This window comes from Pipra filicauda, unplaced genomic scaffold (assembly GCF_003945595.2).
Source record: "Pipra filicauda isolate LSUMZ 115617 unplaced genomic scaffold, ASM394559v2 scaffold66_size7647185_pilon, whole genome shotgun sequence".
Classification (NCBI taxonomy): domain Eukaryota; kingdom Metazoa; phylum Chordata; class Aves; order Passeriformes; family Pipridae; genus Pipra; species Pipra filicauda.
The window spans coordinates 579,687-592,769 of NW_024104831.1; the positions used below are offsets into that span (position 1 = coordinate 579,687).

The window sequence follows — 13,083 nt, forward strand, 5'->3', positions numbered from 1 at the left end:
CCCGGGGGGAAGCGGGGAGGAGAGTGACTTTCCCGCGGCATCTCTCCAAGGAAAGAGGATGCGTGGTTCGCTCACTGAGTTGTAAATGACGGCAAATCCCGGTACGAGGCGGGAAATGTTTACTGTCCTGTAGTCAAACAGGAAGTATTTTTGCGGAGAGGGATCCTTCGGCCTCCCCCACCCACCTCCTTTGATCTGGTGGGCTTTGAACTCCCCTTAGAAATTAGAGACTAATTAGTCCCAAAGCGAGAGTGACAACACTGCATGACAAAGGCGAAGATTAGGCTTTAAGAATGCAGTGCAGGGGTGATGGGCAGCCACTCCTGAGACAGCTGTGTGCACAAATCGCGTGCCAAAGAAAATCGATCCGATTCGACCTGGGTATATCTGACACTGCCAGGGATTGCCAGGACCGGGCTGTTTATTTAGAGAGAGTCTGTGGTGCGGGAGGGTGAAGACACAGCCACTCTTACAGTCTCCCAAGACAAAAGCAAAACAATCCCCAGAGTCCGTCCTCAAGGAAACCTTGATCAAAGAAAGGTATTCAGCGGTATCGGGTGTGCGGGTAGGTGTGTTCATGTGCGTTTCACGGTATTTTGCGGTACGTATCCAGCATTATTAGTTGATTACTCTGTGCACTGCCGGTGACCGGGGCGGCTCTACCAAAGGTGTGAGAGCAACTGCTGCCTTGAACAGGACCAGCTTATCGCCTTCTCATGGGCAGGAGAAGGGAGTTTCAAAACAAGTGCTATGAGATTGCCTAAACCGAAAGGAGCTGTACGAAGCAGCCTTTTACTGGAAAGGTGTTTGAACTGTGATTGAAGGGTGTTTAGGGGGAATGGAGCGACGATTCCAATAGTTACTACTGGGAATGCAATATCGGGTCCCCTACAATGCTTACTTAGGCTAATGGAGGTCCTGTCATTCAGTTCCCATTGCGCTGGGATACAGGGTAAACATTCCGCAGTGACCTTCTGCGTGCAGGTCTCCTCTTCAGGACATCATTAAAAGCATACATGCATTTGCCTGACATCAGTTGTCAGGCCGGCTTTCAGGGTTCAGAGATCCCGAGAGAAAGCAGGAAAACAGGCTCAGTGGAGACCCGGCTCTGAGGCTGCTGGCTTTAAAGAGGCTGAAAATCATTTGGTTGCGGGTATGTAAGAAGAGACAAAAGTGCTCAGCAGGTAAGAGCGGAGGGTTTTGCCAAGAAGGAACTGTCCTTGATCGCTGTGACTGGATTGACTCGCTGGGGACTCCTCTCTCGGGAGCGTCCACGTGTCCCTGAGGGGATTGCCTGTCTCCTCTCATCAGCATCACGGCGAGAAATTTTACAGCAACTCTTTCTAGTCCTGCTAATCCTGTTATCCGGGGGGTTATAAATATTAACATCGCTGGGGATGGGGGACCAAATTAAACCCTCTCTGAAGTAAGATGTCAGCCAGCCTCTTCCCAGCCCACCAGCTCCCGGGGCTGCTTGATGAGTTTCACGGCAGAGCCCCGCAAGTGCCCTGTCCGGAGAGACTGCTTGGCGCCTCGGTGCTGGATTTTGTGGCCGACCTGTCCCTGGGAGCCCCCCAGGGACCCCCCGGGGCCGGGCCGGGCCTGGGACTCTGCGACGTCACCGCCGGCACCCCTTTCGGCGACAGAGCCCTGTCGCTCCGGGAGGGGATGGCCCGGGGGCTGCCCCTGGCTGCCTTCGGAGATGGAGATCCCGAGGACGAAGAAGAGGAGGAGGAAGAGGAGAGGATGCGCAGCGCTTCCCTCCTGGATAGACCCAGGAGAAAGCGGGTCATCACATACGCCCAGCGCCAGGCTGCCAATATACGGGAGAGGAAGAGAATGTTCAACCTCAACGAAGCGTTCGATCAGCTGAGGAAAAAGGTGCCCACCTTCGCCTACGAGAAGAGGCTCTCCCGGATAGAGACCTTGCGTCTGGCCATAGTGTACATCTCCTTCATGACTGAGCTCCTGGACGGATGCAGCAGGCAGGAGGCGAGTTAAGGAGCGCCTGGGCCCGGCGGGGCGCGGCACCGAGCAGGTGGCCTCGGCATCTCCCTCCTGGGGACGCAGAGCTGTGGCTCCTACCTCGGCTTCTCACATCGCAGCCAGGACCGTGTAGGTGTGGGATGCAAAACCAGGAGTGTTTGGAGCAGCGTGCACTCGGGTCGGGGGGAGGAGCGGGGGAGAGGATGGATGGAGAGGCTCAGTATATCGTAGATTTTTTAATATATGTAATTTTTGTAAAGGGAAGGGGAGGAAATGAAGGTCCGAGGCCCTTTTGTTTGTGTTACATCGCCTGCTTACTCTAAAATATTTCCAGTTTGTTGTTTTGGAGGAAGACTGGGCTGGGGCAGTGGAACCCTTCCAATGTGTGGAACAGGTTTCCAGAAGGTTCGGTTCCTGCCCAGTTGCCTGCCAGTGAAATCTCGGCGTGTGCATTTTAACCCAGCGCTTTCTGCCTTTTAAAAAATAAACAACATTTTCTTTGAAATCCAGCCTGCCAAGTCCACGCCGTGTGTCACGGGGCCAGGGAAGCCGAACATCTGGACACAACCGCTTGTTGTCACGATTTTTTTCCCGGGACCAGCTTTGTCCTTGCGTGTGGGCAGCCAGCGCCGTGGCTCACACGGAGCAGAAGCTGACAGAGCAGTGCCCAGCCCGGCCTGGCCCGGCCCGTCGGGGTCGAGGTGCAGCGGCTGGCCGGGATGCCTCGCAGCCTTCCCGGCACCGGGGGGCCCGGCCTGGGAAGCCGTCTGCGCCCTCCTGAGGGAGCAAACGTGAGAGCTTGTGGGCTCTGATTTTGGGGAGGTCAAGTTGAGACATTTTGTCTCTCACTGGAACCCCCCCACACACACATACACCAAGAGGGTTTAATTGCTGCAAGGAATAAATATAAATTAGTTCTAAAAACATGGAGTGGGAGGAATGGGGGAAACCCGGTCCGTACATACCCTGGGGATGTGGACAGGGTCACGCCGGGGATCGTGTTTTAGTGTTACCTACTGATGCCTCGCAGGCATCTCTTAACAGAGGCGAGGTGCCGGGAGAGTGGCAGCTGCGGGGGATGGCCGTGACCGGGCTGGGAGTGGGGCCCGCGGCTGCACTAGAAGCCTCTCCGATCCTTCTCTGCCCTCCCCTTTCCCCCCTCCCCCGATTCACCCTGCCTCAGTTCTCGCTGCTGCTGGTACCTTCAGTCGCTGCTGCCGGGAAAGACCTGGATTTGTCCCTGCGTTCGGAGCAGACGGGCAGCAAACAGCCTGCTCACAGTCCCGTCCAGCCGCGCTAAACGGCCCATCTAGGGCAGCGGTTCCGCATGGCTTCACAGAATAGCTTTTATCTCCACTATATAAAATTATCGTGATATTAGTGAAACCAATATTTACCCTGGATTCAGGCTAGTGTAGCTAAGATCCTATGTCTCTTTTATTTCTTCTCTCACGTTTTGTCAGCTCCTGAGGTGATTCTTCTTCTTTTTCTCATTCTACTCACTTTAATATTATCATGAGAGATCTAATATCCTGTATTAATACTCTAATATTCTTTCTCTTTTCACTTGTTTCCTTGGTTTCTTTTTCTACTTGTTTTTATTGACCTCCCTGACTCCACACATTGCATCTGCTATCCAGTTGTCAGAATGCTTTTTTTTCCAAAAGGCAGTTGGATAGTTAACGCAGCTGGATCCTTTCTAGGAACTAGGGGGTTTCACCTCTTCAGATGGTTTTGTGTTGTTTTGGGGGTTGTTTTCTTTTCTTTTTTTTTTTTTCCTAAAAATAAAATGAGAAAAGGAACTAAGAATGAACAAAGTTCCAAAATCAACAGCTGTTCACATAACTCAAATGCATAATACTGTTACCATCATCTCAAACAAAACTATGAAGACAAATTCTTTAAGGAAAATGAAAAATGCAATTCAATATTCATATCTTAGCAGTCTTTTTCTATGATCTCTCACAGTATTATTATATACAAATTCATATTTTTTCTTGCACATGTCACTGGGTGAAATTAGAACTCTATAGCACATAGTCTTAAGTTAAGAGATTCGTAATGTAAACGTATCTGCAATAGATAATTCAAAAATTATTTGTTTTCTCTTCTTAATTTAATAACAAAACTTTGGACTTTGTTCAAGATCCAAGGTTTTTTGTGTTAGAGACTACAGAAAAGCAGAAAGAAAATGTTACATTGTATTTTGAAATACAAATGGATTTTGTGTTGTGAATCTTAATTTTTAAAGGATCACTGGAAACTTTGCAGCAACAATACCAAACAGTAGTAACATTCTTATATGAGCTACTGATTCTAAAAACAACATTAAAAATTAAAAATGCAGTGAACACAATGTGCAAACAGCACAGATAAAGTATGAAGATGCATTTTGAGTTGCCTCTGGGCCACACACTGATTTATAGGACCTGAGAACCTGATGAAATGGGCTTTAAATTTTTTGTTTCATGCTTTTTCAAAACTAACAAAGATTTAACAAAACAGTAGCCTAGATGGATTTTTATCCAAGGCATCCATGTTAAAACTAAAGCATTCTCTTATAGCCATGAAGAGCTCGGTAAAACAGAAAGTTGCCATACTGACCCATCACTTGGCCCCCATGGATGTGTCAAAATCCCGGAAGATCAGTCTGCTAAGAATATAAACAAATTACAGAAACATTGCAAACAAGCTTCTTGCTGAAGTGCAATCCCATCTCCCTGAAATAACAAAACTGTGGCATCCTTTCTCCCCTAATTCTTGTCTCAATCCAAGATAGCTGCATTTTAGTCTGTAGACTCACAGTACAGTACAATAACTTATCAGGCTTAGGAAGATAAAGAAACCATGACTCTAACAGAGTGAAAAAGTGCTACTAACTTCAGCAAGGCTTGGATTTCACCCACTGGAGTGAAAGGCCTCTCCCTTGCACAGAAACCCTGCTGCCACCAAAGCTGAGTCCAGCTCCTCGGTCTCCCCAAGCACCGTGCCATTATCACCGCATTAAGAACAAAAACTGACAGTGTCAATTACTTCTGGGAAAACATAATAAGGGGGTTTTTAAAGCCTTAGAGCTGTTTGATCATATCCCATTTTTAGACCCTGGTCTGAGGCTGGTTTGTTTATATTCTCTTTGGACACTGAAGGCTGACTTTTGGTAGAAAGTTGAGTTCCCTTGAAGCTATCATGTTACAATTAGTATTCAGACATGTAAACCAAAAAATAAGACTAAATGAAATCATATTTGAGAGGGAAATTTTGAAGCTTTTGAAAAGAAGTATAAATAATCAAAAGATTTTGCAATCTATAGTCAGACTGATCTTGTTTTACAGCTGCTGAACCTGAAAGAAATTTTAAGCAAATTAGCACTGGAAACAGAACAAAATATTGTGATAGTGCTGCAAACTTCTGCATCCACTCTCTGACCAGCTACTATGGCCCCATGGTTGGTGTTTATTATCACATTTGTCAGAGTTTCCATTATAAACACTCTAGTGTGGAGGATTTATAACTCATCTATAAAAATTCCTTCTGGGATGAAACTTGATAAGAGAAGTCTGAGTCTGACAACTTCGTTTTTTCTTTTAGAAACTTTAATATAAATTAGGTTTTTGAAGTCATGGAGGTACTAAGAAAGACTAATGGAAAAGTGGTTTTGATTTTTTTTTCAGATTAGTGATTTTTCTCAAAGAAAATTTCTATGTAACTCTATTGGTCCTTTCAATTAACTTGGACCTTCTGGTTTTCTGTTTTGTTTTCTTTTTTTTTTTTTTAATTAAAAATAGCTGAAATAGTAAAGCTTAAAATGACTGCTGTGCATGCTGAGTCCCTGTTTTCATGGGAACTTGTTGTTTTTACTAGGCCTGAATACTACAGATCTGCAACAATGACAGCCAAGCTTTATAGTTCAAGGATGGATGGATAGGTATGCTGGTTATACTCTTTTTGTAGTACTGTAAATTGCTGTCTTTTCTAAAAAGTTGCTAAATATAGTTAGTTCAGAATACTTGCTCCTAAACTTTGCTCCAAAACCCATGCTTGTTTTAGATATTGAGAGGAACATTCTTCACAGCATTCTTCAGAGAGCATTCTTCACAGAATATTCTTCACTTTATTTTATGTCTATAATATACCCAGAATAAAAGAATTCAAGGAATAAAAATATTCAACTGCAATTGTCTTAAAATTTTAGCTTTTTAAGAAGTGTAGTTCAGATAATATTTTAAAATTTACGTTCAATTTGGATTTTGCTTTTCCCCTTCTCTTTCCTAATTTCAGCATTTATCTTTGGTCTGGTTGGCAGTGAAGTTTAAGCCCCTGAATTTTTTGTGGCTACTACTCTGCTGATGACCCACTACACTCCAGTTCAGTGGTCCTTACATACCTGAAATCCCTATTCATTCAAAGAAGTCAAAATAGGGGTGTGATTCTGTAATCTTTACTTTTGTAGTGCAATTTTCCACATTAATATATACTTACAAGGACTTCAACATATTCAAATTGTTGTGTGCAATATATTATCTTAGTGTGGCTTTTACTGCTTTTGAAGGTTTCAGTACCATAACTGTGACTCAGTTCTTCTCCTCCCACACTGAGGAATATTGGATAATTCCCACATAGAGTTATTGTACTGCAGAAGGACGGGCTTCACTATTGTCACACACAGCTTTGTTTCAAACCAAGTAATCAAGCACACTGAGATTCTAGGCCTGTTTATGCTTTTGTCATACCTCTGCCATAATTTCAAAATGAGGGATAAGGAGCATCCTATTGGTTCAATTGTTTCTCCTTAGCTCTGAAAGCAGAAGAAATATACTAACTGTCCATTTTAGTTACAGTTCCATCTTGTCTTGCTCCAAGCCTTATAAGGAATCAAGGGAAAGTAGTACATTTTGTGATTTTCTACGCAGCAAAGGGGAAATCTGTGCATGGAGGGTCTTCAACATAAACACATGCACTGAGAGAAGGAGAATTTAATTCAGATTTTTTTTTTCTCTAGCATTGTTTACTTACTATATAGTCTTTAACCTTGTTAATGATTCTAACTTTTGAAACAATTATCAGAGGGAAGATGGTGATCTAGCACAAAGGATACAGGAATAAATATACCGTAGTAACTACCATTACTGCTTGAACATTTCAGGTTTGTATGGGATAGATGATGTCTCCGATCTGGATAAAAAGTAGTTTAAAAAAGACTTTCAAAATAACTTTCAAAAAGACTTTCAAAATTTAGAATTGTTCATATTTTGTTTTACCAAGACAAGATATCGTATAAAGATCCTGATGTCACTGCTGAAACAAAACACATTGAAAGTTGTGACCTGAAGCCGTAGCCGTTACTTTGGTGTTTGATGGCGAAATGAAGGTGTGCAGCTCCACTCCCCCTTTTCTCTTCAGCTATGAGCAATGATTACAGTGAACTTACTGCTCATATTGCCCAGTATTGCTGGGAAACTATATTGCATTTTACAGTGCCTGGGTTTCCTACTCAAGCTCTTATGTGTTTGGCAGGGCTACTTCCATGTGGAAACCCATGTGCCTTGCTCCCAGAGCCCTGTAGCAGGAAGGGGCCACGCTGTCTCCAAGGGGTATTTCTGGGTAAAGTCCCAGCTGCACCCTAATAAATATAGCAAGGGATTAGAAATACAAAGAAAAGTTTTGGAAATTTTTGCAAGTGTAAGGGAAGACCCAACAAATCCTTTGCACCCCACTCCAACCCTAGAGCTGGTAGTTCTCAGAATTTGCCTTTTATCCCTCCACTGCCCGGCTCCATGCAAAAAAAGGCCCTTGCAATACAAAGAATGTCTCCTTTAGAATGTATTTATTTGAAAAAAGGACGTAAAACCTGATAGAGCTAGATCCAGCCACAGCTCAGCAGATTTCATGTTGCAAGTGTGCTACATTTTCTATTAAAACTGGCGCCAGCGATCACATTCTGCCATTCAGTCCACTCCATGTGGTTGTATATTTTCTTAATGAGGATCTGAAATCAGCCTCCTTCACTTAACTGACAGTCTGCCAGAATTATGCCATCTTTCCAAATGCAGAGATCATATGATCCATCTGTTGTCTGCAGCCATGCAGGGGAAACATTTTCCAAAGAGAAATGTGGGTTGGCCCCAAAAGTATGTAATTATCCAAACGCTGAAGTGTTTCAGATGTTTCAAGGTGCTCTTGGACCTGATCTTGGCCATCTAAGCTCCTATGAAGTCTTTTAGAATAATGTGCGTAGCTAAGTCATTGAGTTGGCAGGAAATTTTCAGAGTACAGGAATAATTTTAAAATTATTTTTAAATAGCTTTGAGCTGAATCAGAGATTTAATACTCAGCAATATCATCTGGGGACATTTGTAAGTACTTACGCTCTTAAGTAGTTCATATTTTTGTTGTTAATATTATCACATGTGAAATGAAATATAAAGAGCATTCAGTGAATATGCAGAAAGATGTTTTAATGTATTTTTAATAATATTATAATTATATGCTAGAACACTGCAGTAATTCTGCAACATCATTGACTCTCATAACGGCAAACTACCAGATGCAAGAGATGTTGTGGAATGATGAATAATAGTCTTGGAGGAAAAAAAAAAAAGGAAAAAAAAAAGGAAACAGATGATTGAGAGACTGTAAAATGAAGGCCTATCTCAGATCTTTCCCTGCCTTATTTGAAGAATTGTGGAATTCATTTCATATTGCATCTGACTCAGTTTAAATTTTCTTTGTAGATATCTTGATTGTTGCCAAATATGATTAAACTGACAGTTTAGGTCCTCATCAGGTGCCACCTCCTTGACATACAGAACCCAAATTTTAATCATGAGCAAATGGTACTTTCACCGAAGTACTGGTAGCTGTGCTTGAACTACTAAAGCAATCCCTGGTAAGATGGAGTTTAAGTCCTATTGCTGAAAACACCTTTACCAGCCCCAAGATATTAAGTTTGGAGACATGGAGACTATTCTGTGCTTTATTCTGTCAATCATACTTGGGTTGACAACAGCACAAGTCAGTTCTCACAGTCATATGTTTCAGACATCCAGAAACTTAATAATTACAGCATCCCCTCTTAGATCATAACTGCCATACCTACAGACTGAACCACATCATGCTGAGGATGTTCTGTCATGTTAACAGCATGAGGTTCACCCTTGGAGATAAGTAAGTTCTTCCAAAGCTATGATGAGAGCATACGGTATTTATCATATTTAAAATATACAGGCATATCTCCTGAAAAACAAAACCCAAACCAAACCAAACAAAAACCTAGAGAAATTTCTCATATTCTCTCTGAGAGCAGAAGAAGCATGAATCATCAGTGTGCCATTGGCCAAATCATTTGAAGGATTCAGTGCCTAAGACAAATCTTTGACTGGAGGACATATTTGAGTATAAGGTCAGTATTTTTTGCCTTCAAGTTGAAAAGACATGCTAGGTAGGTGAGAACAGCACTGCAAGGGAAAAGTTCTGATGATACATCCTTCAACCCTGCTTCCCCTCCCAAAACACAGTTCTTGTGAAGCTATGGGTCATTAGAAATATTTGTTGTGAGGGTTTCTGAATCACTTCCATAGCACAAAAACACCAAATATCACCCCAAAGATGCAGTGTGACCTCAGAGGTTAAAAGAGAAGACTTTATGCTCAAAGTGTTTTCCCTAGCTGAAAACATCCAGTGACACATTTTCAAAAGCCAGAAAGTCTATACAGAGACTGGTAATGTTTGCCTTGCAGTAGCATGGTGGAAATGCAGGTGGCACCTAGCAAAAACCTAGGGAAAACAAATCTACATTTACTGTGGTTTCTTTCCTTTCTATGTATAATTCTACTACTGCCTGTATGGTACTGCTCTCCTGTGTCTGCTTTGCAAATGGGTGATGTTACCTGCATCATTTCTGGTGCCACAGCTGTTATTGAGGAGCGGCTAATCCATTCCTTTCAATTTTGATGCCCTTACAGGAGCACCTTTTCCAGCATGGATTTTGTATACCATTTTCAAATGCTCTTGAGCAAAGTTTAACTGCGACTTTTTGTCATTTAATATTTTGCTGACTTCTAGGACTGAAGGAGCAGCGGAAATCCTTTTTTGCCCCAGTGAACAGTTTGGGAGGGATATGTTTGAAAAAATACAATGGCTCTCGTTCCCATAACCACAAGGAATGAAAAAGCATCTTCTATCTCTGTATGGCAGTATAGCTTGTTTCTGACCTACATCAGGTCTGTGGGAATATGAAGGGCTTTTTATTGTAGTGATAGCTGAGTGACTGTATTACCTTTTTCCCTCCTGTCTATATGCCTTACCCTTGATGTGAGCAATTATGAAGTGCCTCCTATTATACATCTGATTTAGCATTAAGAACTTAATTTCCCAACAGTGCATCTAATCTTTAAAGGTGGTTATTTTTCTTCTTTTTTTTGGATGAAATTTCCTAACCACAGTGATTTCTGTGAGGAAATGGTAGGGCTTAGACAGTTAACCTGCCAGCTACACTAACAAATCAGATAGTTTGGCATCTAGACCAGATTATTAGTTCCTGCAATGAACTGACAACATGAAACCACAGATGGAAGGATTTGCTGTTGTAAAATTTTACCTGCCAAATTGGAAGCTACATTGTCCTCTCGGAAGAAACAGCCCATTCTGGGATTCATCTTCAAGAAGGAGAATGTGGCAGCTGTTTCACTTTGTACAGCAACATGACACAGTGTTATAGGAAAGAAAATACAGAGAGTTATCTAAGTTGATTGAAATTAAGCCAAATGACAGTGTGCCATACCACAGCCACTCAATTACATACGTTGAACATAGATAAAGTTATAGTTACCCATAATGGACTCCTGCCAAAAGACAACATTATGAATCTTTCCAAGACACTAAAGGATTTCCACTGACCAAAACTTTAACGTGTTGGCAGATAACAGTTAGGTTGAAGGCCATTTGGGGATAACAAAAATAGATCATAAATGTCACTGTAGATAGCATATGGCTGTAAGCCACTGCAACATAATTGATCAAACTTCTGTCTGTTTGAAAGGAACAATTACATTTTATTGTCAAATAATCCAGATTCAGCAAAAATTCCTGCAGACATATGTCATTCAAATTACTCAAACCTCTGATACATGATTACAAGGAAAGAGTGTGGTAAACTCTGTGAGGCTGTAGTTTGTTTTAATATTGGCTTCTTTTTTATTAAAATGGATGCTTTAAATACTATGCGTTGTTGTAGAGAAAAGGATTAGCACCTGAAGATATAAAGTCCTTGCTATATTCCATTGCACATCCTCTACCTTTAAATTAATTACAACATCTGCTGTTGCCAAGAGCTCCATTATCCCTTTTGCAAAGTGTGCAACAGAGAAGTCTAACATTAGATCAGACATTAGAAAATGTCATAAATTTCTCAAATATGAATTGAGACATAAACCTGAACATATTCTAGAGTCAGAAAAGTATTTTAGAATTAGGTCTCTGCTCTGACTTTGAAAATCTGGTCCATATCTTACTACTTAGAGTCCAGCCCATATATGTACTGCTGAGCTAACATCATCTTTGCAGTTACTAGGTCAGCAAAAACATTTCTACAATGCAGTAAAATGTGGATGTTTTGAAGACTGAAAATTAATTAATCCTGCTTGCAAAGGATTATTTTTTTAATAATGAAAAATGCCACAAGTTCAGATAAATATTAAAGAACAATGACTAATGCTTTACTCCAAAGGCAGCCTCTCTTACATATTTCTTAAACTGTTAGGTTGGACCTGTTATAATTTTTGTTTTATTTAAAGTTTAATTAACCCATTTTAAAGCTTAATCCAAAGCCAATGGAAACAATCCCCTTGACATCAAAGGATTTTGGACCAAGTCCTTAATGAACGAAAGCACGAATGTTCTAAAAGGAGAAATTAATATTTCTCTGCTTCTGACATGAACTATTTTTAGTGCTGCAAGGACAGATAGTAGATTTTGGCATGAAAATATGCTAGATATAGATACTTTTCAAGGCAGAAGCAGTACAGGATTTTGCAATACAGCACAGACAGTAATACAGATGCTTTGTCTGGAGGTCAGAGTTCATAAATAGTCAAACATACATAAATACATGAACAGTGAGCGTATGTTTATTTACTCTAACATATTAAGAAACTACTGCCTCTCTGGAAAATTGCCTTTGGAATCTGGTAACCAAGATTTGTGATCTAGATCAACTTCACTGTTGACCTACTATATGGTCTTTGGTCAGAAATTAAAACCACGTTGTGGACCTATGGACAGATGAGGTCAGCGAGGTACCCTAATCGTCATCCTGTATTCTGGAGAAATGGGATAGGAGCTGCAATACAAGGGATAATGGTGAATAGCAGATCTTTAGGCATCATAGCTGATAGCCCATAGCACAAAATAATTATAACCTCCCCACTTAGAAAGAAATATGGAAACTTTGATTCAACACTGATTGCCTTTTCTGAAAGAATATACAACCTGGCAGAGATGGAAATAAACCTCTGCTTCCTCCAAAGGTCTTCTAGTTCTAGGCAGGTGTCCTTAGAAGTAAGGTAATTGTGAAAATAATGAGATGGATGGTTTCTGTGAACCTTCCCTCTTCAGGCTCACCTACTCCGGATGGCTACAGTCAGCCCTTCTGTGGGCTATGGGCAGAAGAAGGTGAATGAGTTCCAACTTGCAAACGTGACATTCAATCAGGTTACCAATCAAAAAACAATCTCCATTTTCCTAGAAAAGTATATATATATATATATATATATATGTTGGGATGACCTTCCAGGCCCTTTTCCTCACACCAGACTTTGCTGCCTACCTCAGAGGTAAAAGACAGCCTGCTACCCTGTCTAACATATTTCTATGGGACTCTTGTGAATTATGGTTGTTTCTTACAAGATTTTTTTTCATCTTCTTTTGTGAGATTCCAAGAGCAACTGTAAGTCTAAAGGAGACCACATATAGTAGGAGCATAGGGGAGATCTTCCCCAGGGATGCAGACATGGTTAACAGGGTAAAAGCCCACTTCCATGCTGAAATTCTGGCTCTAGGACTCTGACTTGAATTGCATGAGCTGTAGGGAGAGTTTGAGTC

At 41.6% G+C, this 13,083-nt stretch overlaps 1 protein-coding gene across 1 annotated transcript; it reads left to right on the plus strand.

The window, feature by feature from the left end:
* The first annotated feature begins 1,431 nt into the window (after positions 1-1,431).
* On the plus strand, positions 1,432-2,001 carry FERD3L (Fer3 like bHLH transcription factor). The gene has a single exon (XM_027738955.1). It carries the CDS (start codon positions 1,432-1,434, stop codon positions 1,999-2,001), a length of 570 nt encoding a protein of 189 aa, XP_027594756.1.
* The last annotated feature ends 11,082 nt before the right edge of the window (positions 2,002-13,083 follow it).

Excerpts from the sequence above, each read along its gene's own strand:
- FERD3L (XM_027738955.1), top strand. The coding sequence starts at position 1,432 with ATGTCAGCCAGCCTCTTCCCAGCCCACCAGCTCCCGGGGCTGCTTGAT.